Source organism: Falco rusticolus, chromosome 1, assembly GCF_015220075.1.
Source record: "Falco rusticolus isolate bFalRus1 chromosome 1, bFalRus1.pri, whole genome shotgun sequence".
Classification (NCBI taxonomy): Eukaryota; Metazoa; Chordata; class Aves; order Falconiformes; family Falconidae; genus Falco; species Falco rusticolus.
In genome coordinates this window covers 39,556,232-39,583,272 of record NC_051187.1, presented here as the reverse complement: position 1 = coordinate 39,583,272, position 27,041 = coordinate 39,556,232, and the positions used below count along the sequence as shown (strand labels likewise).

Sequence of the window (27,041 nt, the reverse complement as noted above, 5' to 3'; positions counted from 1 at the left end):
GTTTACACTAAAATTGCATAAAATAAAGAGGAAAGTCATAGTTAGCTCATTCCTTTACTGGGAACTGCAGTTTGGCTTCTTACGCTTGCAGATAGTTGCAAGCTTGCCAGAATGTTTCATATAGCAGTGATATGACAGCCCTAACCAGCATGCCCACACAAGTCAGCCAGCTGGGCTCAGGAATACCTGTTTCCAAGAAGTGAGATTGGTCAGAGCATGTCTGGTTTGTTGGAATCTCAAATATAAACAGATGATAGATCAGTGTACCTTTTGACAGGAATTTCAAGGAAATTGTTCTTTGTTGCATGAGTATGTTATATGTGGACTCAGATATTTTTCTTTGCATTGTAATGTGTCTGATGTAAATGCCTATTTTTCCACTCTGGTCAGTGACATTCTGACTGCCTGTAGGCAGGCCAGGCTGTTGTGGTTGTACTTCAGCCCCATTCAAGGCACTGTAAACTTGGGCAAGGGTCTCTCTTCCCCTGTCTCAGAAGTAGCTGTGGTCTGTCCCCTGGTCCCCCTTTTCTGTGGGTATTTTTTTCTTTCAGACAGTTGAAATGCAGTTTATCTCTGCCGTTTACTTCAAAGGCTTTGGTCCAAAGTCAATTTTGTGACTGTTTTAAGTGCATCTACTTTTAAACTCATATAGAGTGCTCACCTCTGTGAATTCTTTCTGCACTGCTCGGAGCAAACTAAAATCCATGTGTCTGCTGATCCTGCATAACCCGGAGAGGCAGCCCTCATGTTAAGGGCCATGTGCAGCTGTGCAGTTGGTGCGTATGCATGTTTTGAAGGGCAAACAGGATTCAGTCAAGTTAATTCAGCTTGGGCTTAACATACGCCTGAGTCAGGTTAAGAGACCTGAAGATGCTGTGTGGTGGCTGTATGAGCCTAGCAGTCACATTCCTGTTCCAAATGAGGCAGAGCACAGTTTGTGTTGTGCCCTGTCTCATGCAAGGTTATGATCCAGACCTACAGTCCAGAGAGCACTTTTTCTTAAGTGTCTCAAGATTTTAGCTTCTTACTAGGTTAAATAGGAAAATTTTTATAAATTCTGAGGATTTTGGGGGATGTTGGGGAAGGTTGGGCAGCCTCTGAAGATAACTGTAAAAAGGAGTCTGGGGCATATAAAGAAGTAGTAGAAGTCAGAGCCACTGACATGGAAAATGAGGAGTAACTTTGGAGTCGGAAGGCTGAAAATCTCTGACTTTTCCTGGTAGGACATCTGCTGCCTTAAAAGAGAGTGCTGTACCCAAAGTTTTGCTCTGTGTACAAGGTAAATATTTGCTGTTGTTCTGCCATACTCTTAATCCTGTGTTTACCAAATAAAAATGACTTGGGGTGAGATTATGACTGATATGATCTAATAATTGCAGCAGTACAGGTGCCTGTCTCATGTAGTGAGCCTGTCTGATCCATGCTTTGAAAGCACCCAGAGACGCACATCTTATACCTGCAATGCCTTGCAGCAGTGACAGAGCATGTAGCAGACACCTCGTCCTTCCGGCACTGCTCACATAGGAATGTCAGCAGTGCCTTTTTTTTTTTAATCATTTGTTTGAAGTAAGGATGGTGCTTGCCTGAATAATTACAGGCACTTTCAAAACCAGTAACTTCTTACCCTCAAAAGAAAAAATTGCAGCCAAATCTGTTATTTCAAAACTTTGGAAAGTAATTCTCAAATACTTTTCTTAAATGTGTTTATTAGCCAATTCCTCTCTAAAATGCTGGTGGCTATTGTTACTTCATTTTATTGTGAAAGCATGGTTTCTTTTCCGTTTGACCAACTAGATTTCAGTCTCATAGAAATCAGTTGCTGGTCTTGCAGTGAGAGAGGCTTGCTAATCAGGTTGATGAAGATTAGGTTGATGGAGAGAATATGGAGAAGATTACTTTTTTATTGCTGAATTTATTGAGCTCCCTTTAAAAATGAACAACCAACCTTACAGCACTTTTCTTCCCTCCCCCCCCCCCAAAAAAAAAAATAAAAATCTGTGGCTGCCTAAATAAGGGAAATCCTGCCTGAAAAGGATGCAGAAATTAGAGCAAAGTGAAACTTCCTTAAACATAAAAGTGTTTTTACCATGTATGTATTTTGAAAGCACAGACATAGAAAGCACTAATTGTTTCTTCACCAGAAAAGTGAACATAATGACAAAGAAGGCTTAGGTTTTGGGGTTTTTTTCCTATGCAATATTCTGAATAAAGAAACTGCAGCATGTCAGGAGTGTGGGAAATACCAGCTACTGTAGGAACAGGTCTTAAAAGTACAGGTTAAGTGCCAGCCAATGCTTTACAGTTCACTACAAATGTCTCTCCACCTCTGTCAAATGATCAGTGCAGGGCCCATATGTATCAAGAATGGATTCCTGTTAAATGGGTTGCATGAGCTTCAGCCGTTGCTGGTGTTAAGATCAAGGTCACAAAACTCATCCAACACGGAGTTGAGTGGAATGGGTCTCTGGGCTGAAAAGGGGAGAGGACAAGTTCAAGGTTCACGTAAACTGTATTGGCTAAATCAACAGTGACTATGGGCTTTTAAGTCGGTTCATACGGTCTGTGTGGTAATTTACTGCAGCTTGCTGCTTTAATTGTGTTATTCCAGGTGTGTTTCTAGATAATGAGCAGCAAATAATGGTTGTCATCAGACAAGGATCTGTGGTTTGAAGGTGACCTCTTTCATGCCAGTGTAGCAGTAGCTGCTGTTGGAATACGTTGTCAGGAAAATGTAATAGCTGTAGATAATTTTCACTGTGATGCATTTCAGAGTGCTTGTCTAGACCTTTCTGCATCATGGTGGTAATACTACCTTAGGATGTTGATGGTCTTCTAAAGATGACACACTGCAGCAGGATTCAAATTTTCCTTGTGACTTTTCATCTTTTTCTCTTGAAAAGTTTTCTTCGTTCTTACTGTTTCCAAAAGATTATGCTTACTTTGAGCATTTTCATTCTTTGTCTAGATACAAAATATTGAGAGGAAAATGCTGTGCAGCCCTTCATAGGTAGGCTATCTCCACATCAGTTTTCCCATATCCCATATCTAGAGTGCTGGGGCTATCTAATTAAAAGAAAAATAGTTTGACCAACTGAAATATTTTTCATGATGTAGAAAAATTCAGGAGTGAGAAATATCCTCCTTTCACTGTCTTTTTTCCTCAACATCAGAGCCCAGCACCCAAGTAGTCTGCTACATTTTTCTCCTTGGGGCTTTGGAAATGAACATTTAGGTGGATCAGTAACTTCAGGTCTCATTTGGCTGTAGTGTAACTGATGTATAAATGAGAAGTTTAATTCTCTAGAGGCGCTTTTCACATACATGTCAGAAGAAGTCGGCACATCTTCAGCTTTGAATTCAAAGTGTGTTTCTTAATTTGTTTGATGCAACTCAGTCAAGTCTTCAGATGTTGCATAGGTTTAAATTTCAGTTGTCCCCCTTTTCCCCTTTTTGTTAAACTCACCATATTTTCCTGTACATTTGAAGTGAAAGGGAGAGGTTTTTTCTTGTTGATTTGTAAGAAAAGTTTCAGTGGGGGGTGGGAATACAGTTTTGTTCTGGGTGAGTAATAGCTTATTACAGAGCAGAGAACAAAGCTTACAGAAATAAAACCAAGGGAAGGTTTGTTGTTGAAAAATGATTCAGACAAATCCAGCTTAGTTGGTTTTCATGTGTCGCAGAAAGAAGGGTGAAACGATCAGGAACAAAAAACTGGAAGACTCTCTGAGGTCTTCATCTCTCTCACAGTCTGCTTTGCGAACTACGTGCTCTGTCTTGAACCACTGTTTGCTTTCTTCCTGTTATGACTGCCGAGAGGTTTTTCTGATGGCTTTTCATCTGATAGATATCTTCTGTAAATTTTGGGTTTGACCAGCTTAGTCTTGTTTGTATTTGTGCCAAAACTGTGCTTCTCTCTGTTAGTGTTTACAGCTGTGTATTTGGTACAGAGGAATTTAATGCTTTCTTGACATTTTCTTGTTGAGACTTGTATTTTCCTGTCAGATGTTCTTCTTGCCTTTAAATTCTCTATACCCTAAATGGTCATGGTTGTCCTGGTTGACTTTCCTTCCTTAATTTTAATTAACTTCTTTGAACAGAGTTAATCCTAATCATACACAGTAAATGCTGGGTGAATGTCTGGAACAGTGATGGGAATATTTTCTAATCTCTTCCTGAAATACTTTGATAATAGTTTGATATATTACACATGGCAGTGTAAGACAGAGAACAGTTTTAGTGTATGTGTTGAGGCATGAAGGGTACTTTCAGAATATTATAATTGGTTGCCTTTTCTCCTGATAGCTTGGGTCATTTCAGAAGCAGGTACTTATTTGTAAGTAAGAGGTAGCCAGGATGAGCTGTGGTTCTTCCTTTTTTCTCTCTCTCTCTTTTTTGTTTGTTTGGGGTTTTTTTTCTGTTTTTTGACTCCAGTTGAATGTTGCTGCCTGTATTTCTGTGGTCTGTAGCAGTCTTTCAGGCATGGGTGGTTACAGCCATCATCATTAAGCATCTCTCTCCAGGTGCATTTTTGTCTGGGGCAGCAGACACACGCTGCTGCTCAAGTGCCTAGAATCCACTTTGAACGAGATAAACTTTTCAATATGCAGCAACTGAACCGTGTTGTCTTACCTCATTTGCCTCAGAAATTACTAGCTTTTAGTCAACAGTCTAAATTAGTTAATATTTGATTACTGACCATAAATTTTCAAGGCCTCTGGATAGAAACATGTGAGGATGTGATTCCTGCCCAAAAAGTCATGTGTCATAACTGAAATGATCCTAAAACACAGAGGGAGTCAAGAGGATGAAGGTCTTGGTGAGGCAAATGACCCAGAAGATGACTCCGTTTTTGCTGGGTTTCCTGAAACTTTCCCACTCTCCTTTGTTATGGATGAACATGTGAATAGTTGGCTATTTCTCTTCCAAAGCTGTATCTGTATGTTTTACAGTAGTACACTCAGCACCACTAGGAGTTAGCCTTCATCTGTCCTAAAAGGGGGATTTATGTTTCAGTTCCCCAAATCCTTGGGAAATGGTGAGAGTGAAGAAGATGAGATTTGCCTAGACTTGCTGTTCAAGTGCTTTATCAAAAGGAGGCATTTAAAACCATCCAGTGTCACGAGTCACTGGCCAAGCTGCTGAGCCTTCTTCACACCTTGCTGATGAGGATTGTGGTGGTGATGAGCAGTGTTTTACCCAGTAAGCCAGCTCTGGACAGAGGCAGATAAATGTGTCTAGCATTATTCCTAATGCATTATTTCCCTTACAGCAAAAAAGTGTTTACATCTACGTTTTACAGACCGAACAGATGGTCTGTTTTTTTCCTTTTCTGTGTTTTGGTGGAAGTGTGCACATTGGATGGGGTTCTGTGATTGTGACACTTGAAAAACTAGCATCTGTGAAATGCTCTAGCCTTAAATGAGATGCAGCATGAGGTTTCCCACAGATCCTTACTTGCCTATTTTTCACTAAAATTAGAGACTGGCTTTTTGGTGCTTCTGCAAAGCTTTATTTTCCATGAACCATGTTGCATTTGGCTGTGGGTCTCTGGACTTATAGACTTCTGACTACATTAAGACTGCAGGTTTAATTTTGCACATGAAACTACCCATCTTTTTCTCATGGTAATTTCTGTTAATATGGTCTTTGATAGAGCAACATTATTGCTAGTGTCTGTGAGCCATGTGTGTTATCAAGCATATCTTTATGATTCTCTGGACAGGGCTTTGGTGACCATATGGTGTCAGTTTAATTAAAATTTAAATATGGAAATACAGTGCTCTGGATGTGAGTAATGAAGGATCTTTTGTGTCCATTTCCATACCAGTTCAGTGGTAGATGAAAGCTGCGGTTAAACAGCAGCTGCATCCAAGAATGTGAATTGAGGGTATCTTTTTAGCATTTGGTAGACAGTTGTCCATGTGATAAATATTTTTGCTGTTGAACTGAACATGGAAATGATACCTTGAATTGTGAGACTATTCTGGCCTCTTGGCTGCTCACCCCAAATTTTTCATGAAATACTAAACGACGTGAAGATGGCTTATCTTGTTAAAACAGTGCTGCTGTTTCCAATCATATTCCCATAATGTGTAGACTTGCTGAGGATTTCCAATGCCTTTTATGTCATTAAATCCATTTATAAGATCTCAAATAAATAACACTCTACATGGAGTTATTCCAATACTATTAATTCCATTCGTATCCCCATATTTCTTGAAGGTTTTATAGCAGGGAAAATTGTAAGAGGGCCTCTTAAAAAGTGAAGTTGTATGCAAAGAGTAACGGGTCTCATTTTAAAGGAACCATAGAATTTAATAGAAAGTTCATTTGCTGCTGTTAAGCTAAATTTGGTACTTGGTAGGCAACATTAGTATTTGGTTTGGCTTTCTTTTCTATTTGAGGTAACTCAGTGTTGCTTGTTTTGGTGAACCTACCAAATGGTCACAGCAGCACTGGATGATTTTGTCCTCATGTTGTCATCCAGTTCAGATGTGACACATTAGTTTTTCCCCACAGTAGCTTCACTGGATTCTTGTGTTTTCCTGCCAGAAGGGTGTCCGATCCTGAAGTGTTGAACATTTTAAGGCTAACTCAGTTACTGTTGATAGAGCGGGAAAGTCTGTATTTACTAAATAACAACTGTTGCCACATTTCACCAACTCTACCCATGTGTGGGTAGAGAATCAAAGGAGTCCATTTTGATTGCTTTTCAGGCTGGTGCGTATTCAACGGGGTCAGAGCCTCATTAACAAGAACATGCAGCCACAGACTAAAGAGATTCAGAGAGTGTAACTAATTGATGTGCGGGGATTGTAGGTCATATCTTCATGAGACACACAGCGATGACAGAGAATGATTTAATTCGAAACAATCGGCATGCTTCATCTGTGAGCTGCCACAGTGCCCCACTAACCTATGCGTCGTAATAACCTCTGCTTTGGGTATCAATAAAGGATGCTGCCCTTTGGGATCCCGCAGGAGCGAGTGCAGGCTGTCAGCTGACAGATGAGAGCACACGGGGCAGTGGGGCTTTTTGCTGCTGCAGGAAAGTAGGTCATGGCCAAAAGTAGCCTTGGCTGCCTTTGTGGAAGTGTGCCTGTGAGAGAGGAGTCAGCTGAGAAAAGAGCTTGCACAGTTTTTGCATTTGTTTTTTTTAGCCCTTCCATGCTGTGGAGCAGCTGGCACTATGTGCCGTGAAATGCGTCTGCTTTCCAGTATTGCATAAAATATTTTTAGAAGTGAATATGCAGCTCTTATTTCTGCATAGGGGAAGTGGCAGATGCTCATAGCCTTTTGTTTTCTTTAAGAATTTAGAATTGTAATTAGATCAAGTGTTCTTAATAAACATTGCTTTTTCCTTGCTTTCTTCCCTGGAGGTTGGCTGAAACTGGATGGTAGGTGTGTGTCATGGAGACTGAGGTGGGAAATAGTTTTGAGCTTGAGCTGTGTATGCAATATTTGAACTCTCTTATACTTTATTAATGATAAGAAATACATGAAAACAAGTACTTTAACACCTTTTAGGACTCATTCACTCCTGCTATCTCTTCCTGTGAACGCTGGTGCCTGTTTGTGGCATAATGGTCATTTCCATGGCAACAAACTGTGTGGTAGTGCTTGGAAAGCTTTGACTTTTGTTGGAGAGTAAGTAAAAGCAGATTCACCCACATGCAAGATAACCCTGTTCTCATGTGAAATGAAGAACATGAGAGGAAAAAAAAAATCATACAGGTTTCCTATATCATGTTCTTTCATAGTTTTCTGTATAACATGTAGGTCTTTCATAACTGGACCTACTGGAAGGCTGGACTCCCTCCTCTGTGCTGCTCCATGTGCAGTTGCCCAGTCCTGCAGCCTGGTCTTGAGCCCTGAGCTGCCTTTGTGGGCCATGGCAATCCTTTGTAGCAGATCATTGCCTGGTTTTGCTGTTCTGGTGTTCCAAAGATTTCCTTTGACAAAACACTAAATCCTCCTCTTGTCTTGCCATACATGTCAATCAGCTTCTCAAAATATTTTTGAGATGTGGCTTTAATTGTATTTCCTCCACATACTTTCTTATATACAACTCTTGGTCCATTTCCATTGCTTTTCATAAATACATCACATCCTGTAGTGGGAATTCTGTCATGATATGCCGTGGAAGTGCTTGGTCACAAAGCTGTTGCTGGCTGAGCCAGAGCGCAGAGCTTCTCCGGATGGGAGTTGACATGCTGAGGTCACTTCTTCATCGAAAGCTTGATAGGAGGCCAGTCTGCGGCAAGAGAGTTTATAATGTTCATACAGCACTCCAGTATAGAGTTCTCACCCTGGAAGGAGACTCCAGGCAGTGCATGTATTTAAACTCCTATATGAAACTCACTTTTTAATTTACTGTTGACATATAAGACTATAAATGCTGGTCTTAGTAGGGAGCTGATGTACCATTTGAGTAAGCAATGCTGAAAACTAACCTTTTTCGATATTATGGAAAGATATGACCTGAAATACCATACTATTTCCCTGCGTACAGAGAGGAGTCCAAGGACTTGGCAGCACTTCTAATGATACATCATACATTGACAGATGAAACAGTCTACTCCAGCTTTTTCTACCTTTAAGGCCTGTACAGCAGTTTAGTCTGCCTTTTCCACTAAATTTCTGTCAAGGTGTAAATATAAATCTTCAGTCATGCTGAACTGTTTCTTAGGGAACTGGTTCCATTTTTGTTTAAAGATGATCTGCTCGTATGTTTTGGGCATAGCTCAAGTCTGCCAGGAAGATAGTTTAAAGGCCTTTCTTCAAATTATTGATGTTTCCAGCAGTTGTATTTCTAAAGCAGCTTTTTCTGGAACATAACTTTAGGGCTGTTGTACAACATGTGGACAGATGGATGCTACTTTGTGTTAACAGTTGTTTACGTTGAACAGATCTGTCTGGGATCATATGTTGTTTTGGCAGCTCTGCTGTTCCCCTACTACCACTTCAACAATTTTTTTCTTGTAAGAAGATAAATAAATGAATAAATCTCTGCATTCACTTAGTTTCAGAAACTGCCATTGCCTTAGCTGTCTTTGTATTCCAGCAGTGTGCAGATGTTGGGATTTTGGGGGTTTTTTTAAGAGAATCCACTTAAGGAAAAACAGTGGCACTAGTCTTCCATCTCCTAACTATATATAACCTAACCTGGCCTCTTTTTTTCCATTTCCCATCTTATTCCTACTAGTCCTCATTGCTGCTCTTGCTGGTAAATAAGAGAGATGGTTACATTTCTGGCAGCAAATGAACCTGCCAGTTGGCTGAAAACAATTTGCAAAGTGCCTTCCTATAAACGAATGAGTCCAGCTGTCATAACGTGTACTCTCTGAACCAAGAATATGAATTTTGATTAGGCAGAAAAAGCCCACTGACTTAGTTTCACATGGTTTTGTTACCGCTTTTTGCCATAATGATTGAACTAACAGCATCGGCACCACGGCTGGCAGACCTCCACTTGTAGCTGCTTATAAATTGCTGTCTGGGTTATAAAAACCTCCCTAATCTGTTCAGGTGCATGTTTCAAAAAGAGAACTGATTGTTTCTTTTAAAAGGCTTGTGCTTTTAACCATCAATTTAGTAGCAAAACTGTCTCTGACAGCTGATACAATCAGAGGGTTTATTGAGTGTTTTTAATACATCTGAGATCCTGACCCAGCCTTGCAGCTTGCTTGGCTGGACTGTCTCCAGCTGGGTACCCCAGTTGAGCGCTACCTGCCTGTGCTGGTGGGGTGACCCCCTTGTGGTATGCCCCATCATGCCAGCGATGTGCCCAAATCACATGCTGACCCTATGAAATGACTGGCATACGTGGGCCTGCCCTGTCATGTTACTGAAGGCTTGCTGTTATTTTGGATGTGCTTTCAGCTTTTGTGTCCTAGGGAATGATGTGAGGAGGGAGCAGCCTGATTGTCCTGAAGTGTTTGCCAGCCCAGTAGCTCTTCCCCTGCCATGTCAGAAAACCCCTCCAGAGACAGGGCAGCAGAACAATGCCACAGACGTTATTCTGAAGCAGCATGGGAGGGCAGGAGCTAGCTTAGTTTGCTGTGTCATCTGCAACTGGGGAATGTTTCCCCAGCCTCGGCTGCCATCTCGGTTCTCTCTTCCATGGGGTTGCTACCCAGGGATTAAGCGGCCAAAGATCGCTCCTGGGACTCCCTTCATGACCCAAGTGCCTTTCCAGAGAATTTGTGCTTCTGTTTCTCTTCATTATTGCTAGTTACCATGTGGGCTCTGGTACACGTTTCCTGAAGTAAAAGAAAAATTACAGGCATTTCAGAAAAGGTAGCAAGCTTGATTGCCAAAATGGTTCTCTGGCTTTATGTCTTTCATCAGAGGTCCCATCTGAATTGTCACTCCTGATCAGCAGTAATCATCTTTGCCTCTCAGCTTTCCATGCAGACTCCCCTTTCAGTTTGTGCTGAGGCAGTTGTGCAACTTCTCAAGCTTATTCAGTCTGGTTAGCCCTCTACTGTGTCAAACTACAACACTGTAAATAAACGTTTCCCAGTTCTCAGGTTCAGTGAGCCTTGGTTTTGTGGGCTGAGACTTCAGTTCCCAGTGTTCTGATGATTCAGACAACTTGCAATATATTATTAATAAATTATGTACTATTAAATCCCAACACTGATGTTGCAGTTTCATTTTATTTCCACAGTTAGATTCTGTTGTGATTAATTTTTTTTAATGTTTCATTTTCTTTAGAAACTAGATGCCAAATCACTTATAAAGCTGAATTTTGCTAAAAACAGTGAAGGTAAGTGCAGTCATTTTCTGTGTTGTTTTGTTTTGTTTTTCTTAATGAGTGCTTTAATAAATCCTGGTTTGTCTTACTCATGGTAAAGTGGCAGTTTGTGTTCTCTATCATGGTTTTTATTTTTTGAGTAGAATAAGTGCTTCTGGTGAGGGACATGTTTACCTTTAAAGTTCCATTTCTGTTTTCTTTACACTGGGGAGCTATAAATTATTCAGCAATTTCACTTTACTATAGCTGCTATTGCAGTAAGGTATTGTTTACTTGAAGGAAAAATTTCAGAAAAGGCTAGATTTCTATAATATGGTAGTTTTTTTCTGACTTACCTATGGCAATATTTGCTGTTCACTTGGTTTTGGGCAACTTTTTGTTTATAAAATGAATTCGACTTAAATGAACACATGGGATTTTATGAATAGCAGCACACAAGACAGCAGCCTCAAGTTTTATTTCTGCAGGGTTTAAAGATACAAAATCTGCTATCTAAGAGGGGATACTAGGAATAAAAGAGTGAAGATGAATTAATCTTTTACAAGGCAGATAATGATTTCTTTGAAATGAGAGCGGCAAGGATTAAGTGGGAATAAAATTCTATAGTGTCTGTCTTCTTATCTTGCCAAAGTCTATGGACTACAAGGTCTTTTCTGCAGCTGATGGATTTCTTCTGTGTTTTGTGTTCCATCTGTCTCAAGTGCAGGGTGTTAAAAAATGATCAATAGTCACAGTGGCCAAGGCTTTTGAAAGATACTGTGATATTGTGCTTCCCTTAAAGAAGTCTACTTCATAATGCTGGGGTGGAGTGACGGGAACCATACAGTCTCAGAAGCCTTTTCCTTTAAAAGGTGCATGCTGTGTCATTAACCGATCAAGGGAAAATGCAGCTAAAGAGCAAGAGTAAAATGTTGCATTTCTATCAGCAAACTTTTCCTTAAATCTTAACATGTAGAATGGTTGTGCGTATGTAGGATCTTTTCAGTTCACACCTATATGATAAAAAAGGCCTTCAGATGTTGCAGTTGCTTCCATTTAATGATACCTCCTTAGCTGAGTACATTCTATCCAGATCAACAAGTGAGCAGCTCTGCTTTTGCTAGAGCTGAAAACCTGGTGATTTGCTTTTTTATGCAGCTGGAGTGAGGCCTCGTATGTTGCCAGAATGTTTCTGTACCCATCAGTTGGGCCATATCCTGATGCCACTTCCAAAAATCCCTTTCTAAACTTCCTCTTGAATTCCAGTCCCTTGTGGTGGCAGTGGCTTTCCTTCAGCAGTTTGGTGGCATTAACAGAAACAGTCCTTGGCTTTTACTTGCATTTGCGTGCTGGAGGTCAGAGCGCCTTCTCTGGCTGGTGAGTTAGTGGTAAATGCTCTGCAGTGCTTGCCTCTTCTGGCTTTGCAGGTGCTGTGAGCAGTCGGTCCTGGTGTCCCTGCTGGTTTTGATTTTCACGTGGTAATTAGGTAGAAAAGAACAAAATAGGCCCAACCTATTTTAAAAAATCTCACCCAAACACCCAGGTCTAGCAAACTGATCAAGTATTAATAACTTTCTTCTAATTGCTTTCTGCTGAGCTCATCCACACATTTTTCTTTTTCCCTTGTACATTGCCTTCCGTCAGTTTGCTTGTTGTTGACATGCTTAATATTTATGCTGACCCTCCTGGGAAAATTCACAGCTTGATTAGAGCAGAAGCTGGGTTCCTTATTGAATAACGTGTTCAGATTTAATGGCATTCTGCTTGACATATTTGAATACAAAATGCTCTCCTCTCCTAAAAGCACAACAGCTGCTGTGAACTTTTTTGTAGGATATAAGCTAAACTTTTATTCCTGGAAACAACACTGAAGATAGAGCACTGGGCATATCACAAGGTACAGGCTCATGCTATCAATAGAGCTTTGATTACAACAATAACAATAAATTGTGGTACTTCACAGGTATCAGGCAAGTTTGAGAAAGTTCTGTGTTGGGGGATTGAAGGCAGTAGATTTCAAAACGTCATTTTCATTGCCTGCCTTATAATTCTCTTAAGCAGTACTTTTTCTGTTTGGCCCTGAAGAATCAAAGCCTGGTTAGAACACCATTAAATACACACTGAAGTTACATTTTATATTAAAAATTAATGTAAACAACCTTCACAGAGATAACAGAAACTAGCTATTTCAAAACAGTTGCAAGGACTTAATGCAAAATTTAAACATTTTTCCCCTACATCAGGTAAATACCACTGTCCAGTGCTGTTTACTGTATTTACCAATAACTCCCATATTGTGGCCATCAAGACAACTGGAAATGTGTTTGCCTATGAGGTAGGTTTTCTGTTGTATTTCGTTATTATTTTTATACTTGATGCATTTCATTCAAGATCACAAAATACCTTAGAAAGATAGGTAAGTTTTATTCTTGTTTCACAGGCAGAGAAATTGAAGTACAAGGAGATGAAGCGACTTCACAAATTGTTGTCCAGCTTTTGCCCTCAAAACAAGAACAACATAAGAATATGATTTAAAATATACTTTTAAAACCTTTTCCTAAGTTAATCTGTGTGCACTGAGTCTTGTATACCAAAATAAGTAACTTTTACATGCTCCTCAGTTGAATTAACAGACAAATTTTCTGTTGTCTTCTTTCTGATACAGTCATCACTGAAACACAAATTACCTCATTTCTGTTCATATCAATGAATAAAAACCAGTGTTTTAATTGAAGCTAGGGAAAGAGCAGAGAGAATGCCTTAATGGACACTTGAACTGCATTTTTGTTTGTGTTTTGTGAACATATTTGTGAATGCAGGTGGAATTTTAGTTGTCACTTGTTTGGGTAATCATTACTGTAAAAGCAAGGTTTATTTATTGTTCAGTAGCAAATAAATCCTTCAATTAATGGATCCATATCTGTGTCCTAAAAAGTCTGAACACTGAAACATCTGCTTTCTGAAATCTGTTGATGGGAAATTCCAGTAGGACTTAAGATACTGAGAGGGGAACAAGCTGAAACCATTGCAATCAAGGAAAATGCTAGATTCATCACATTTTTGAAAACTTACTCTGTTGTAGTTGAACTGTCTTCATTCCAGCGGTGAGAACAGTGAAGATTAGGTTAAAATAGAAAGTATTTTCTGTTCCTTCTGGAAGCATGATGCTTTGATGGCTGTGGTTAAAGGGAAGAATGAGTTTAAGAGTAGTCTTTGTTAAATGCTTGTTGATATTGTGGAACTATTGCTCGTTTGCTACAATTTATAGTACTGGGCTTCCCAAACAAGATGTGCCAAGAGGGTGTTTCTCATGTAGTGTACCACTTGAAGCAATAGCCTTTATCAGTTTGTTGTAAGCACAGAATTAATTTACAGTCTTCTGGAGGTACTACAAAAATATTAGCACTTTCATCTGAGGAGACTAGAGGACATTTGGGTGACTAAGACAGATTCAGCAGGTAGATGTCCGTAGTCAGCTCTTCGTACGATATATTTGTTCAGAATGATAAAGCATTTATTCCATGTTGATTCTCACTATGAAATAACATGCTGCTGCTTTATTTGAGCATCATTGAATTTTCTCAGGTGAACAGAAGTGTTGCTGCAGGCTAGGTGCAGGAGTCAAGGTGGACGGTGTGTGAGGGGCTAATGTAGTTCTGCTGTTGTACGAGCTGGCCTGGAACACATGTGTCTCTCTGAGGGGTGCTGACAGTGGGGGAGATACATACCCATTGTTAAAGCTGCCTGTCTTACACATCTGTAAAATACTTAAATTAGAAAACAGCAAGCACGATTTTTTAAAATTTTTTTGGCAGTACTTTTATGATGAATTTGGTTAAAATGATACGCATAACTGTGGAATGGAGACTGCAAGGTTCTTTAAAAAAACAAAACAAAAACCAAACACACAAAACTTCAAGTTTTGTAAGGATGAAATCAAAAACTTCCCATCTCTTCAAGTGCACAATGAAAGTACTGCAGCTGCCAGTTGAGAGTGGAGAGTGAGATTGTTTTCTTTATCATTCGTACTTAAGGTTTTATTGGTATCACTTATTTACTTATAATATTTACACATTAGACTCCAACTTTTAATATCTGTCTTTTGCCTGGCTGTTAGGCAGTTGAGCAGCTGAACATAAAACCAAAGAGCTACAAGGATCTTTTGACAGATGAGCCCTTCACTCGGCAAGACATTGTGACACTGCAGGTAAACTTTTCTCTCTGTTACATGTCTTTCTATACAGCTTTTTTGCAGAGGATGAAATGTTGCTATGTGCACTGTTACAGCAGGAATCTAGAATAATTGAACAGGGAAACATTGTCTGTATATGTATCTTGGAGATGGGTAGAGGGGAAACAGCTGTATTTCCTGTGTTATCCAGATGAGCCACAAAGATGCCATATAACTTAGAGCTTGACAAATCTACAGTGATTGTGTCCCTTGTAGATAGGCAGATTGTTCAACTTTGTAAATGGAGAGAGCAAGAAAGGGGGGAAAAAAAGATGCCATGTAAAAATTTGAAGATGTTACATGAAGACTGAAGCTGATTGTCCATCTTGCTCTTTTGAAGATGCCTAAAAGACTCAGAGCTTCACAAAAGCATTTTTATAGAAAGTTTCTCTAAATGTAGAGTAAAATAAGCAGCAAACCAGAGCATTTTCTTTCAAATGCTTGCTTAGAATGGTTTTCTTCTGACTAGATAGTAATGTTGGTCTTTTACTAATTTTAGCAGAATAAAAACCTGAATTAAAACAGCATTGTAAATGTCAGAGTGTAAAGAAGTTATTTACAGGTGAAGTCTAGTATAAAAAAATGTAACTTTTGTTTAAAAGTAGGCATTTTTAAGCTTGCATGATTTCAAATTAGAGGAGGAAAGATGCAAGGATCTTTATTATTGGATTCATGAGTTACTGTGCATCTCATAACAGTTAATTGCCACTAACCAAGACTAATACAGTCTAATTCAAATAGAAAAATATTTTTTATTTTTGTCTACATTTAAATTAAATATATCCCTTCCTCCCTGCTCCCCAGTGCTGAACAGCATGTTTATAATTATTTTTCCTCTATTCTATTGGGCTTTTGGCTGTTCAAGCTAATGCAACAAAGTAAAATGTTTTTAATCCAGTGGAAGGAAAAAACATAGTTTTTTCAGATTGAAAGCTCCCAACAGAATGTTATTTGAACATAGCTGCATGGTTGCTAATGGATTTGGAATGGTGAAAAAGAACAACATGAGTGACTAAAAATGTTTCTGTGCATCAGTATAGAAAACCAAATAATTTTGACCAAATAATTGAAATGTGCAGTCATTTAAAATTATTTTGTTATGTTTTGTAGGTTTGGAATTGAATATATGTATCAAGAGTGGGTTCCTGTTATATGCCTGCCTAGCTTTGATTTTTCATAAAAGCAAACAGATGCTATAGTCCCCTAAATCTCAAAATGCAATAGCTAGCAATGTAGATGCTGCCGATGTGGATTTTTATGAATATTTTTCATTTTCATTCTGTTCTTGACATGTTGGGTTTCTATCTTGCTTGGAGGAATATGTCTGTTAAAAGAAACTAAATAGATTATGATAGTTGTCACTGGTGCAGTCATCCTGGCAGCTACGTGGAGGTCACAGCCATACGCTGCCTTTACCTCTCACGTCCATTTAGGATGACATTCATAATGCATGAATAGATTTGTTCCCCTTAAGTAAACAACTCATTATGGATTGTTCCTAACTTCTCTAGTGTACAGTCTTGTGATATACTCTTCTCAAGTTTAGAAACAGCAGAGATACCCCCATCTTAGGACTGGACTGGAATAGATCTTGACCATCTGAATGCTGTTTGCCAGCTGAAGTTTGACCCTTCACTCAATTAGTTTGTAAAGATTTTTTTTTCAAGAAAGGATTTTCAACAAACAAGCTAAAATGGCTTCGGGATATTGAATGAGAAGTAAGAGCCATTTAATGCATTGCATAACACCCACTGCAAGCTCGCAAGTATGCCTTGATTTGTCCTATTCAAATGCTGCCCTACCCTGACTTGTTTTGTTGAGGGCAGAATGCAACCTGAAGTGGTATGACTAGCCTGGTATTAAAATTGCTCGTGTATATGTGGTATAGGAATCTCGTTATTTTCTCATAGTATTTTCTTCATGTAAATTGTAGAAAGTCAGACCAAAGTCTCCTCTACAAGCTCTCTTGTTGACAGCACTGCAGGCAGTGTGGTGGCTTCACACTGCCAAGCTCTACCACCTGTGGCTTTGTTTCTTAGCCAGAGTTCATAACTGCAATCTGTTGTGTTTCAATTTGTCGATCTAGACCTCTATCCCGAATCCTGCTTCTCTTAAAAACTTTTCAATTCTGTGTTGAAATTTATCACTTCATTGTTTTCCCATTCCCCTGTGTAAATTGAGTACTGTGGTAACTGAGAGAGCTAGAATGGAGAGTGAGTTAGTAACACCAACCCTGCTGTTTGGCAAAAAGGTAGATATAAAGGAAGTTGCTATGAAAAACATTCTTCGCTTTGCAAATAACAGCTGAATAGGACTGTCTGTAATAGCTGTGTTTATCAATAGAAAATAGCGTTTCCAGAGGCTGACTCTGAATGTCCTAGGAAGCAGATGAGGTACCTGTGTTTGTTAGTGAAATAAAACAAGATAAATGGAAAATCTGAATAATGCATGTTTGCAGATTATTTGTATGATCACATTTTTCTGTATTGATACATAAAGGGCAATCATACAGCTGCTAGGGGTGTTCTTTAACCATAATGGGAGTTGACCTCAAACTTGACCTCTCTCCTCTAATGTATATAATTAAAAACAAAACCAAAAATATTTGCTCTTTCCAGAAGAGAGTTGCATAAAATTCTTTGTTCTGCTCTCAGTGCTACACATTATTCAAACACTAATCATAATCCATCCCTGTTATTTTTTTCTGGTGAGCACCATCTCAGCTGGTCACTTTGATTTTAGGGATAGTTATTTGTGTCCTATTGCTATTAAGTTCACTTGTTAAAAAGGACAAATTATTTTTAATCTGATGTTAAAAAAAAACACCACAACTTTAGTTGTTAATAACACTGTCTTAGATCTATGATGTGCTTCTCTTTGTAAAAGCATCTACAGTGCTTCCTGCACTTACATATACAGAAATTGTTTTTTTCCCTGTTGAAATGCAAATGTCCTGGGGTAGAGCATGGCAGTTTTTCATCGACATATGGCAATATTATCCAGCCCCTCGGGCAGGAGGTAAAGAATAATACCATATCATGGTGTGCAAGGTACATTACTAAAACTGGAATGTAGTTATTCAGGCAAAAGATGTCATAGGTTCTGGTTTAATATCTTGCTGATAACAACAGAAATACACATGACTTTATTCTGTATGAAACCCTTCCTAGACACCAGCAGTCTTAGTATAACTGGATTTTTGTAGACTGTAGCTTTTTACTCTCAAGTTGAAATTTCCTTTTCTTAACTGTGTGATCTTACCACAAACTCGAGTCAAGCTTTCCATCTTCTATAGTTCAGGTGTTACTTTTTTCCAAGTTTCTTTCCTCTTACAGTTTATCATTATTTCAGATAATTTTTCTCTCAATTTTACTGGTTCATCTCTCTTCTAAATGGAATATTGCTGTTGTATTTTGTCTGTGTTTCTCATAACTCTAAACCCACTTGTATTCTCTTTACCTTGAATGATGATCAACTCAACCAAACTTAGCATCCCTTGCAAGTGTCATGAATGTGCAGCCAGCTGACAGGCAGCTCAAGTACTTCCAGATTTATTAGTTATACTTAATGGGTAAGGTATGATGTAAAGCATTTAGAGGTCTGTGGGAACAGGGTATCTATAATAGAAAGTCTGGTGTTGTGGAAGCTTATTTGCAGTGTTCTTACCTCCCTTTTCTGCTTCCCATTCTGGTATGTTGCTGTTCATCATTTCACTTTGCAGTTGTTTTAAAGGTAGGATTCAGTACAGCTTTGAAAGAGTTTTGACGTAGTAAGATTGCATTAGACTATGATTCAGAACTAGGTGATTCTTTCAGTCCTGTGCTTCACAGGTTTTCAGTTAGTTTGCAGTCTAAGTGTTTAAACTAATCGGAAGTTACCTTCCAAGTAAATTTTTTGGGGAGTGTAATTCACTGTTAGATCTCAAGGTCTGCTGTCCACCATTTAATCTTTGTGACAAATTTTCGTCAACAATCTGGTAGAAATTATTATTAATTAGTGTTACTGTAAACTCTGTGTGGGTTTCAATCATGTATTTTGCAATTTATTCTTTGTGCAATGATGTGGAACTTAATAGCAAACACATAAATATTTAAGTATAATCTGGATTCCCTCATAAGGGTGGCCAGGCTGAAACAGGTGCCTGCCCCAGCCTGAGATGCACAGAGAGGGACTGGATCAGGTAGTGCTTTGCTGGACACGGTGGTGGGCTCTGACAGACTGGTAGACTTCTTCTCATCACAATAGTGTGAGAGGGTCCTGAGGAGAGCAAAGTAAGAATGCTGCAATGCCTTGTTTTCACATCCTGTTTGGTAGGGAGTGTTCAGAGGAGCTAAGAACAATTTCCCCTTTAGCCCCCTGTCAATTCTTCATCCTCCACTGTGTCTGTTCACAAAGCAGAAACCACAGCTCTCAGATTTGTGAAGATACAGCAGAAATTACTCCAGCTCTGGAAACTCTTAGAAGCTTTTGCTGGGCTGTGTGCCGGCAGGGGAGGGTAGTTGGTGAGGAGTGTGGCTGTGCTCAACAGCAGTGCTTGCAGGTAAAGCAGAGGCGGTCTGTTCCTCTTTGCTGGAAGAATTGTAATAAACGCTGCCAGTCCTGCTGTGCCAGTGGTAATAGGCGCAGGCAGCCTGCTGAGAGCCTTCCCTGGTAGGGGCATGCTAACAAATGCATCTGCTTTGCACCACAGAAATGGAGGGGAAAGTTCCCGGGAGAAATAAATAGACCAAAAAAAATTTGTCTGGTTAGAATGCAAACAGGTTTGCTGCCATTAAAGGAAAAAAAAAGGCTCATACTGTTATGTGCTTCCGTATGTCAATTTTATTGTTTCTGTATAACCTAATCAGCCATAGACAAGACATGGTTCCTGACAAGCTGTTAAACACCGTTGGCATTTGTGGCAGGAAGCATAACTAATGAGCTAAGTTGGAGTTAGCTGAGCTGCACACTGTTAATTGATATTTCACTCCTCAGCTATTCCTTGTTTGCTCTTTGTGTAACAGAAGGTCAGAGCAGATTTCCTCTCGGTTGTGGGTGAGGGCTCTTTGAGGGCAAATCCTGCACCAGTGCACCTGTAGAGTGGCTGGTAAAGGAGTGATGTGCTGGGACATGGGACGCATATGAAGGTAACAGTCCTGAAGATAATTAGGGATGTGGCATGACTGACCAAATGGTAAAGGAATAATCAGGCCTCAAAGAAATCACACAGTCTAAAACTGCGCTGGGTTTAACCTGCTTTTTTGGGGGAGTTATGTGTATGGTGCTTAAAATTAATGAATTGAAGCTCTTTCCCTAAGTAGGTGAAACTGGAAAATAATAGGAAAAACCCAAATGGAATAAAACTTGAGATAGTTTTCAGAGCTCAGCTCTCAGGAAAATATCAAATATGAGGGGTTTTTTAATAGTCATGATGTGTCAAGAGGATACAAAATGGTTAAAAAACAGGTCCAAATTTCCTATTCCTTGGTATTTTTATTTAAAGATTATCTGTTTCTAATGCAAGATATTAAAGTTAAAATACCTTTTATTTTTTTGGCAGTCTATGTCTTGATGAAGCTCGGAGGGGTATAGTGGGCAGGAAACAATAGGAAATGATTGTACAGTGATTGGGAAAGGGGACAGCAGAAAGCCAAGAGGTCATCATTAGGTGCAAAATCACACAGCTTGATTTCATAAATGTGTTTTGGTTTTACTACAGCAGTAAAACTAAAAATGCACTCTCTGGTGGAAGCGTACCATTTCAGGGATGAATAAAATGCATAATTAGATCATTTAATAAATGACAGAGCTACCAGCTCTGCTTGTATTAACCGTTACTTTTAGCAGAAAGAGAATTGTTGGAACTTCTTACCAACAGCGGCTGTCTGGGAAGCTTCGTTAAATTTACTTGGGATAATACTATTCATGTCAGTGTCATAGTTCTTTGCATAATATATTGCATTATTTTTAACCTGAACTTGAAGCTATTGTGTATTATTAAGGTACTTTGGTATTTTAGATTTTGAATTGTTTTCTGTAGGATGGAATTTCCAGTAGTGACTGGGTGTCCTAGGCTGATGTTTTGACCTTTCTGGGCTGCAGAGGAGCTTGAGGAGAAAACCTTGAGGTCATCGTAACAACAGGATTAAGGACTGTTTAATAATAGTATAATGTAACCTAGATCACCAGTAGGCATTCCTTGTCTCACTCTCTAACAGAAGGTCAAAGTTACGCAGAAAGTTGCCTAGAGATAGTATAAAGACTCTCTCTAGTTAATGTTAATGGACTGTGTGGTTTTGCTGTTTTCCTTGACTGGTCACCAAATGGAGTTTTCATTAACACCACTTTTTATTGCTTTTTTTTAATTATTAGGTTTTCTTTTTAAATGTAATTCTGTAAGCACAGATTTCACTAGTGAAAAAAAAAATCAAAACCGTTCTGACTGCAAAGACTTGCTCTGAGGTTTACTTGTGTTTTGAAATGCATTGCAAAAGTTCACAGAGCACGTGCAAATCAGGCACACTGTAAGGAGGAGATAGCAAATGTGGATTTGCATAGGTCTTAGACCAAACCACAGAACGAAGGAAAGAATCGGGATTGCAGCTCCTCATTCTTTCTCGTCACTAGGATAGGGTAGACTCAGCTTAATTGTTAGTAACTTCTGTAGGCTAAATATATGTAATATTATGTTTGGGACTAAATTCCAGATCCCTAAGGAGCCTACTGTGAACAGATTCATTGCTGATTTCGGTTGGGATTGATTGCTTTATATTTTTTTCATCTTTCTGTGGTTTGAGGAATATGGAAGTTATTCTGTCTCTCCCTATTCATTTATTATGGTAGCGTCTCTTGCGTGGAATGGGTGCCTACCAAGCTCTCTGATACTTGGGTTTTTAATTATTATTTTTAGGATCCAACAAACCTGGATAAGTTCAATGTCTCAAACTTCTTTCATGTTAAGAACAATATCAAAGTAATTGATCCAGGTAAGGATGAATTGAAGGTAGGCTGAGAAAACCAAACATGCAAATTCTAAATACGATGTTACGGAATTGACAGTTTTCTGGAAGGACATCCCTCAGTGGCTAGTGGTGGCTTTGAAATCTTCTTGGAAACACGAATAACTTGTTGAAACTGTCCCTTTCACATCAAAAGGTGTTGACAAATTTTGAAACAAAGACATGATTCTTTGAGAAATCATTAACTGTCTCTGTTGAGTGCTGTGCAAACACAGAAAGCTTTACATATCCTTTGAGAGTAGGTAGATGAGAGAGAGGTGAGAAGAGGAGGGAAAATAATTTACCAGAAGGTCCATTAGCTTTGTGCCAGAACCAAGACAAGGAAAAACCTACATCTTTTCATACCTGTCTGCTAGGCTGTCTTTCATGTCTACCGCTAATGGATTGCCCATCCTTCTGTCTGGGTAACAGTAGACATCTTCCAAGTTAAAGACTGATACAGATTTTTCTAAAATAGTCTCCAAATTATTTTAATAATAAAAAATGAAATGCCTTTTTTTTTCTAGATATCTAAGAAATTTGCTTCTCAGTTCTTCTGTGATTTTTGTGATAGCTAAATGCTTAGTAGTATCTGCTAATATTAAATTGCTAAAGGAAAAAACATCTGCCCTTTGCCCTTATGGTTTCTTTTAGAACTGGTTTGAATGAGGTTTAGTTGCTGATTCTAAGTATGGTGTGTTTTTCTGGGTTGTCTTATGCTTCTCCACCCCCCACCCCCCCACCCCCAGTTCTGCAAGCCAGCATCTCTTTCTATTTACCCACTAAAAATAAGTGGGTATTATATCAGATGTGGAATAATTAATATCCAGCAAGTAGCAGACATACCGAGACAGAGAACAAGTGAAACTTTTAAAAATAAAGAAATTAAATGAATCAAATGTAAAAAAAATTAACCTGTCCAGTCCAAATTAAACAATTCAGTCCACCAGCTTCCTCCCTTTGGTATCACACTAAAGATCTGATATTGGGATTTTTGCATCATAGGCCTGGCCATTCAGTCAGGAGACAAGGGACAGCAGTTTATATTGTACCCAACATGATTTTGTCTTTATTGTTCTATAAATATTTTACAAGATTTGCATGAACTTAGATAATTTCTAGTTGTTTCAAAGAAATTTTTACAGTAGCTGACTTGAAGTTATTTTTTTCTTTTGTTATACTTCATCATATCAGCATTTATTGTGCTATATTTCAAGTTATACTGTTATTAATGTTATGCATTGCTATTTGTTACTGTCTCTACAGGAATAAATATAGTTACTAGACCTTTTTAGTGGAAAAAAGTAGAAATAATATCTGGAAGATTTTTGTGTAACTAGATATGTAATAAACTGAAGAACAAAATAAAATTCTTTTAATTCTGAAGGTTTTAACTTTGTTTTACCTAGATGAAGAAAAAGCAAAATTAGACCCGTCTTACTATTTGAAAAATACAAATACGGAGACCCGAGAGACTTTACTGGAGCTTTATAAGGAATTCAAAGGCGATGATATTCTAGCAGCTACTATGAAGGCTCCTGAAAAGAAGAAAGTGGATAAGCTGAATGCAGTAAGTTGACTTAATTTGTAGTTTGGCACTGACTTCTTCAAGAATGGTAATAGATGTTTACCATCTTGGAGGCCATATTGCAGTATAAACAGATACTGCTTCTTCTGTTACATGGAAATTTGTCATAAATGAGAATATGAGTATCATATTGGGATTCTTTAGAAATACATTGTATGTGTCAGTGAGTTTCTCTTTGTTAAATCATTGTAAATGAACCTAAACATTTTAGAAATGGAGACAATAAGAAGGAAGAATCTTTATGATGTGGTTATGATGTATATATTGGCAGAACCTTTTTTCCCCAGGTTATAATCACTCGCTTTGAATTTGTTTATCTCTGCTTCCTGCAGTTATTGGCAGAGAAAGCACACCTTAAGGGCAGTGCAAGTGAATAATTTCTGGTGGGGGCAAATATATATAGCATCCACAGCTGCCTCTCCATTATTTTTTTCCACTGGAATGCAGGATTTTTAGTGGAATATTTTAAAGGATGTTCTTCCAGGTGCATGTTACTGTGTGTTCATGGTTGTCAAGAGAAACAATTCATCTGCATCTAGATTTCCTACATCAAAGGCTGTTTGAAATGGGAAAGAGAGAGCATTCTTCTCTTTAATAATTCTGGGGTGTATGTGTCTTCGTGCTTTGTTTGCACTTACATGAAAACGAATAGCAACGCAGCATACAGCTTTTAATGAGGAGGCTTAGTGGCAGAGTAGGGAGTGTATGCGACCAAGGAGTAGGATCACATTTGCCCCTTTTTCAAGGCATCATAGTGTTATAATAAAACAAGAGATGTAGGAAGAAAAAAGAGAGGTGAGAGACAACAATGACCTCTGCACATGTTGGAAAGTCAGCTTGTCAGCTAATGGTGTGGATGGGCATAACTGTAAACTTGCATAGTAACCTTATGGGTGGAGCGTTGGCCTGACCTGTATTCTTTACATGCATTGCCCCAGAGCCACTTTGTCATTTACAACAAAATCCATGTGTGATGTTCACATTTCCTTTCTGCAGGAGAATTACACAGCTCAAAATAGATATTGGGAACCATGGGACAGTGCCTCTATACACAGAAGGGCCATGTGTGGGGAGGGGTGGTGGTTTGCTTTCCCCCACAGTATCTCTGTGGTTCACTGTGGATTTTCCTTCCACTTACTTACTCAGCAACGTTGGGGAATTTTACAGATGTCTTGCCAGCCATACATCCTTCATACCTCCACCTGTGGACATACAAAGAAATTCTCATAATAGAATGTTTGCATAATGACATATTAAACCATAGTGGAAGCAATAAGCCCCTTCAGCTTAGTGCATGGGCAGCCTTAACTAGAATTTCAATGGAGCAAATGTTATGGGTTACAGATGGAGAATTATCACTGCATCATGTGTTTGTTTGTTTTTTCCTTTCTATAGGAGCTAGAGCAGAAAATCTACCTTCAGAAGGATGACGTTTGTGTGCTTCTAGTGCTTGTATTGTAACTTTAGTAGATAAATTCTAAGATCTAACGTATTTTGCTTTTTCCTCTGCGAACAGGCTCACTATTCCACTGGAGCAGTAAGTGCTTCTTTCACCTCCACTGCAATGGTGCCTGAAACTACCCACGAAGCAGGTACGAGAGCTACCTACCTACAAGCTGTTTATTTACTTTCTAGTTTTAAAGTGTGCTCCCTAGCACACATACATTTATGAGGACTGAAGGAATGCAGTGGTAATTAATTGGTCAGTACTGATGCCATGGAAATGTATTCCCTGAGCAGATAATATCCTTACTTTCCAGTGAGCTCATGCTGAGAATAATGGAGAAATAATGAATTAAGTTCAGCTTTGAATGGCAGTAACTTATGTGGAACTGAAATTGATGAGTTGTTTTCTGTGCTCAGGGACACAAAATGGGATATCCACTTATGTAAGTTAGGAATGAAGTGTAATCTCTTCTTAAATAGCATACAAAATCTTGCCCACCTTTTTGGTCTAACCTGTTGGTTAGGATAACAGCAAATTTTAAGTTGATAACTTTTGGTTTACTGCTTTTCAAGGTTAGATAAAAATGCATTTTAGTACAATCAAATTTTCCTTTTGTTCTCCAACCTAAACACAAATGTATAGAATTTATTTAATGTGAATATTGATTAAATAGCTGGGCGATTAGTATTCCCAGTTGAAAAGTCTGGCTTTTGGCACTAAAATTTAGAAGTATGTTAGGCAAAGATTGAATACATTGCTAAAACTACATTTACCAAGTTCAGTTCCTTTGCTTGGTGTATTACAGTGATTTGCAGGTGACTCTTTGAGTGTTGAAAATATCTTACTAACTGGACATTTTGACAAAACGGAAGTGGAAACATCCTAGATTGATCTTTTGGTTTGACTTTCCAGTAATGTTTCCAGTACCAGCTTAATTTGTTTTCAGAACTGGGTAGGTCCTCATAGGCCAGCAATTTGTGGTTGACTGATGACTACCTGCTTGGCTTCCAAGTTTGACAAGAAACCATTTGGTTTCAAAGTAACATTTACAGTTGGTCGACATTACTTGAAAATTACAGTTTGTAATATTGAATGTTTCTGTGACTTAAAAATATAGATGATATTGTTGGCTCTCGCAGTTGTTGGCTTTCTATAATGGAAAGTGTTTTGCACAGAGATTAATGTGAGGTTATCGTAGACAAATTGCAGAGTACAATCCTTGAAGACCCAGCACCCCAGGGGAAGAGGTCAAACAGCAGAATCTAGCAGTTTGTTTTCTGATGATTTCTAAAGATCAATGAGTAAGCTTCCAGAGAACTAATTATTGTCTTTCGCTTTGATACAGCTGCTATTGAAGAAGATATTGTGAGATACAAATATGTGAAGAAGAAGGGCTATGTGCGACTTCACACTAATAAAGGAGACCTCAACTTGGAGCTGCACTGTGATATGGTACTGTGTACCCCATAAGACAAATGTCTCTAGATAACAAACAGAATAGGAGCTGCCAATGGAAACCAAAGAAAGGTTGTCCAAAGAAAGGAATTGTGTGTAGTTGTAATACGTACAGATAAATAATCACCTTTCAGTTGTTTTGGTGTGTTTTAAGACATACACAAAACTCCATTGTAAAATGTATATATATGATTTTATATTTTATACTAGTATATGTATAAATATTTTCTGTGAGTAGTCCCATACATTTTAGTGGACTACTTAACAATGTGTCCAGGTACATGTTTAAAGCTTCAAAGGGTCAGGATTATACTGACTGAAACAATTACAAGGAAGATAGAGAGAGAAAAAAAGAGCAAAGAGAAGAAAGAATAACCCAAGGTTACACAGCAGGTTACTGGCAGAACCAGGAAAAGAACCTCAGTGAAACTGAGAGCAGTATGTCAGCCTGAGTACGTGAAGTTAAGATCCCCAGAAATGGTTAATTTGCTTCTAAATCCTGAGCTTTGCACAACAAACCTAAATGAAAACCCTAGGATATGTTTTTTACTTCCTGCTGTCTCAGTTTTTAAGGTTCAAGTTTTCAAACATCGTACCTTTGCCAT

General features: G+C 38.7%; 1 protein-coding gene across 1 annotated transcript in view; it reads left to right on the top strand.

Annotated features, from left to right (window-relative positions):
* Positions 1 to 27,041, top strand: part of PPIL2 (peptidylprolyl isomerase like 2) — a 72,240-nt gene that overhangs the window by 5,507 nt on the left and 39,692 nt on the right. The window contains exons 6-12 of the mRNA XM_037375553.1: positions 10,720 to 10,771; positions 12,982 to 13,073; positions 14,856 to 14,945; positions 21,859 to 21,934; positions 23,356 to 23,516; positions 25,051 to 25,126; positions 26,327 to 26,433. Coding sequence (XP_037231450.1) covers positions 10,720 to 10,771; positions 12,982 to 13,073; positions 14,856 to 14,945; positions 21,859 to 21,934; positions 23,356 to 23,516; positions 25,051 to 25,126; positions 26,327 to 26,433 — 654 coding nt within the window. The remainder of the gene's footprint in view (positions 1 to 10,719; positions 10,772 to 12,981; positions 13,074 to 14,855; positions 14,946 to 21,858; positions 21,935 to 23,355; positions 23,517 to 25,050; positions 25,127 to 26,326; positions 26,434 to 27,041) is intronic.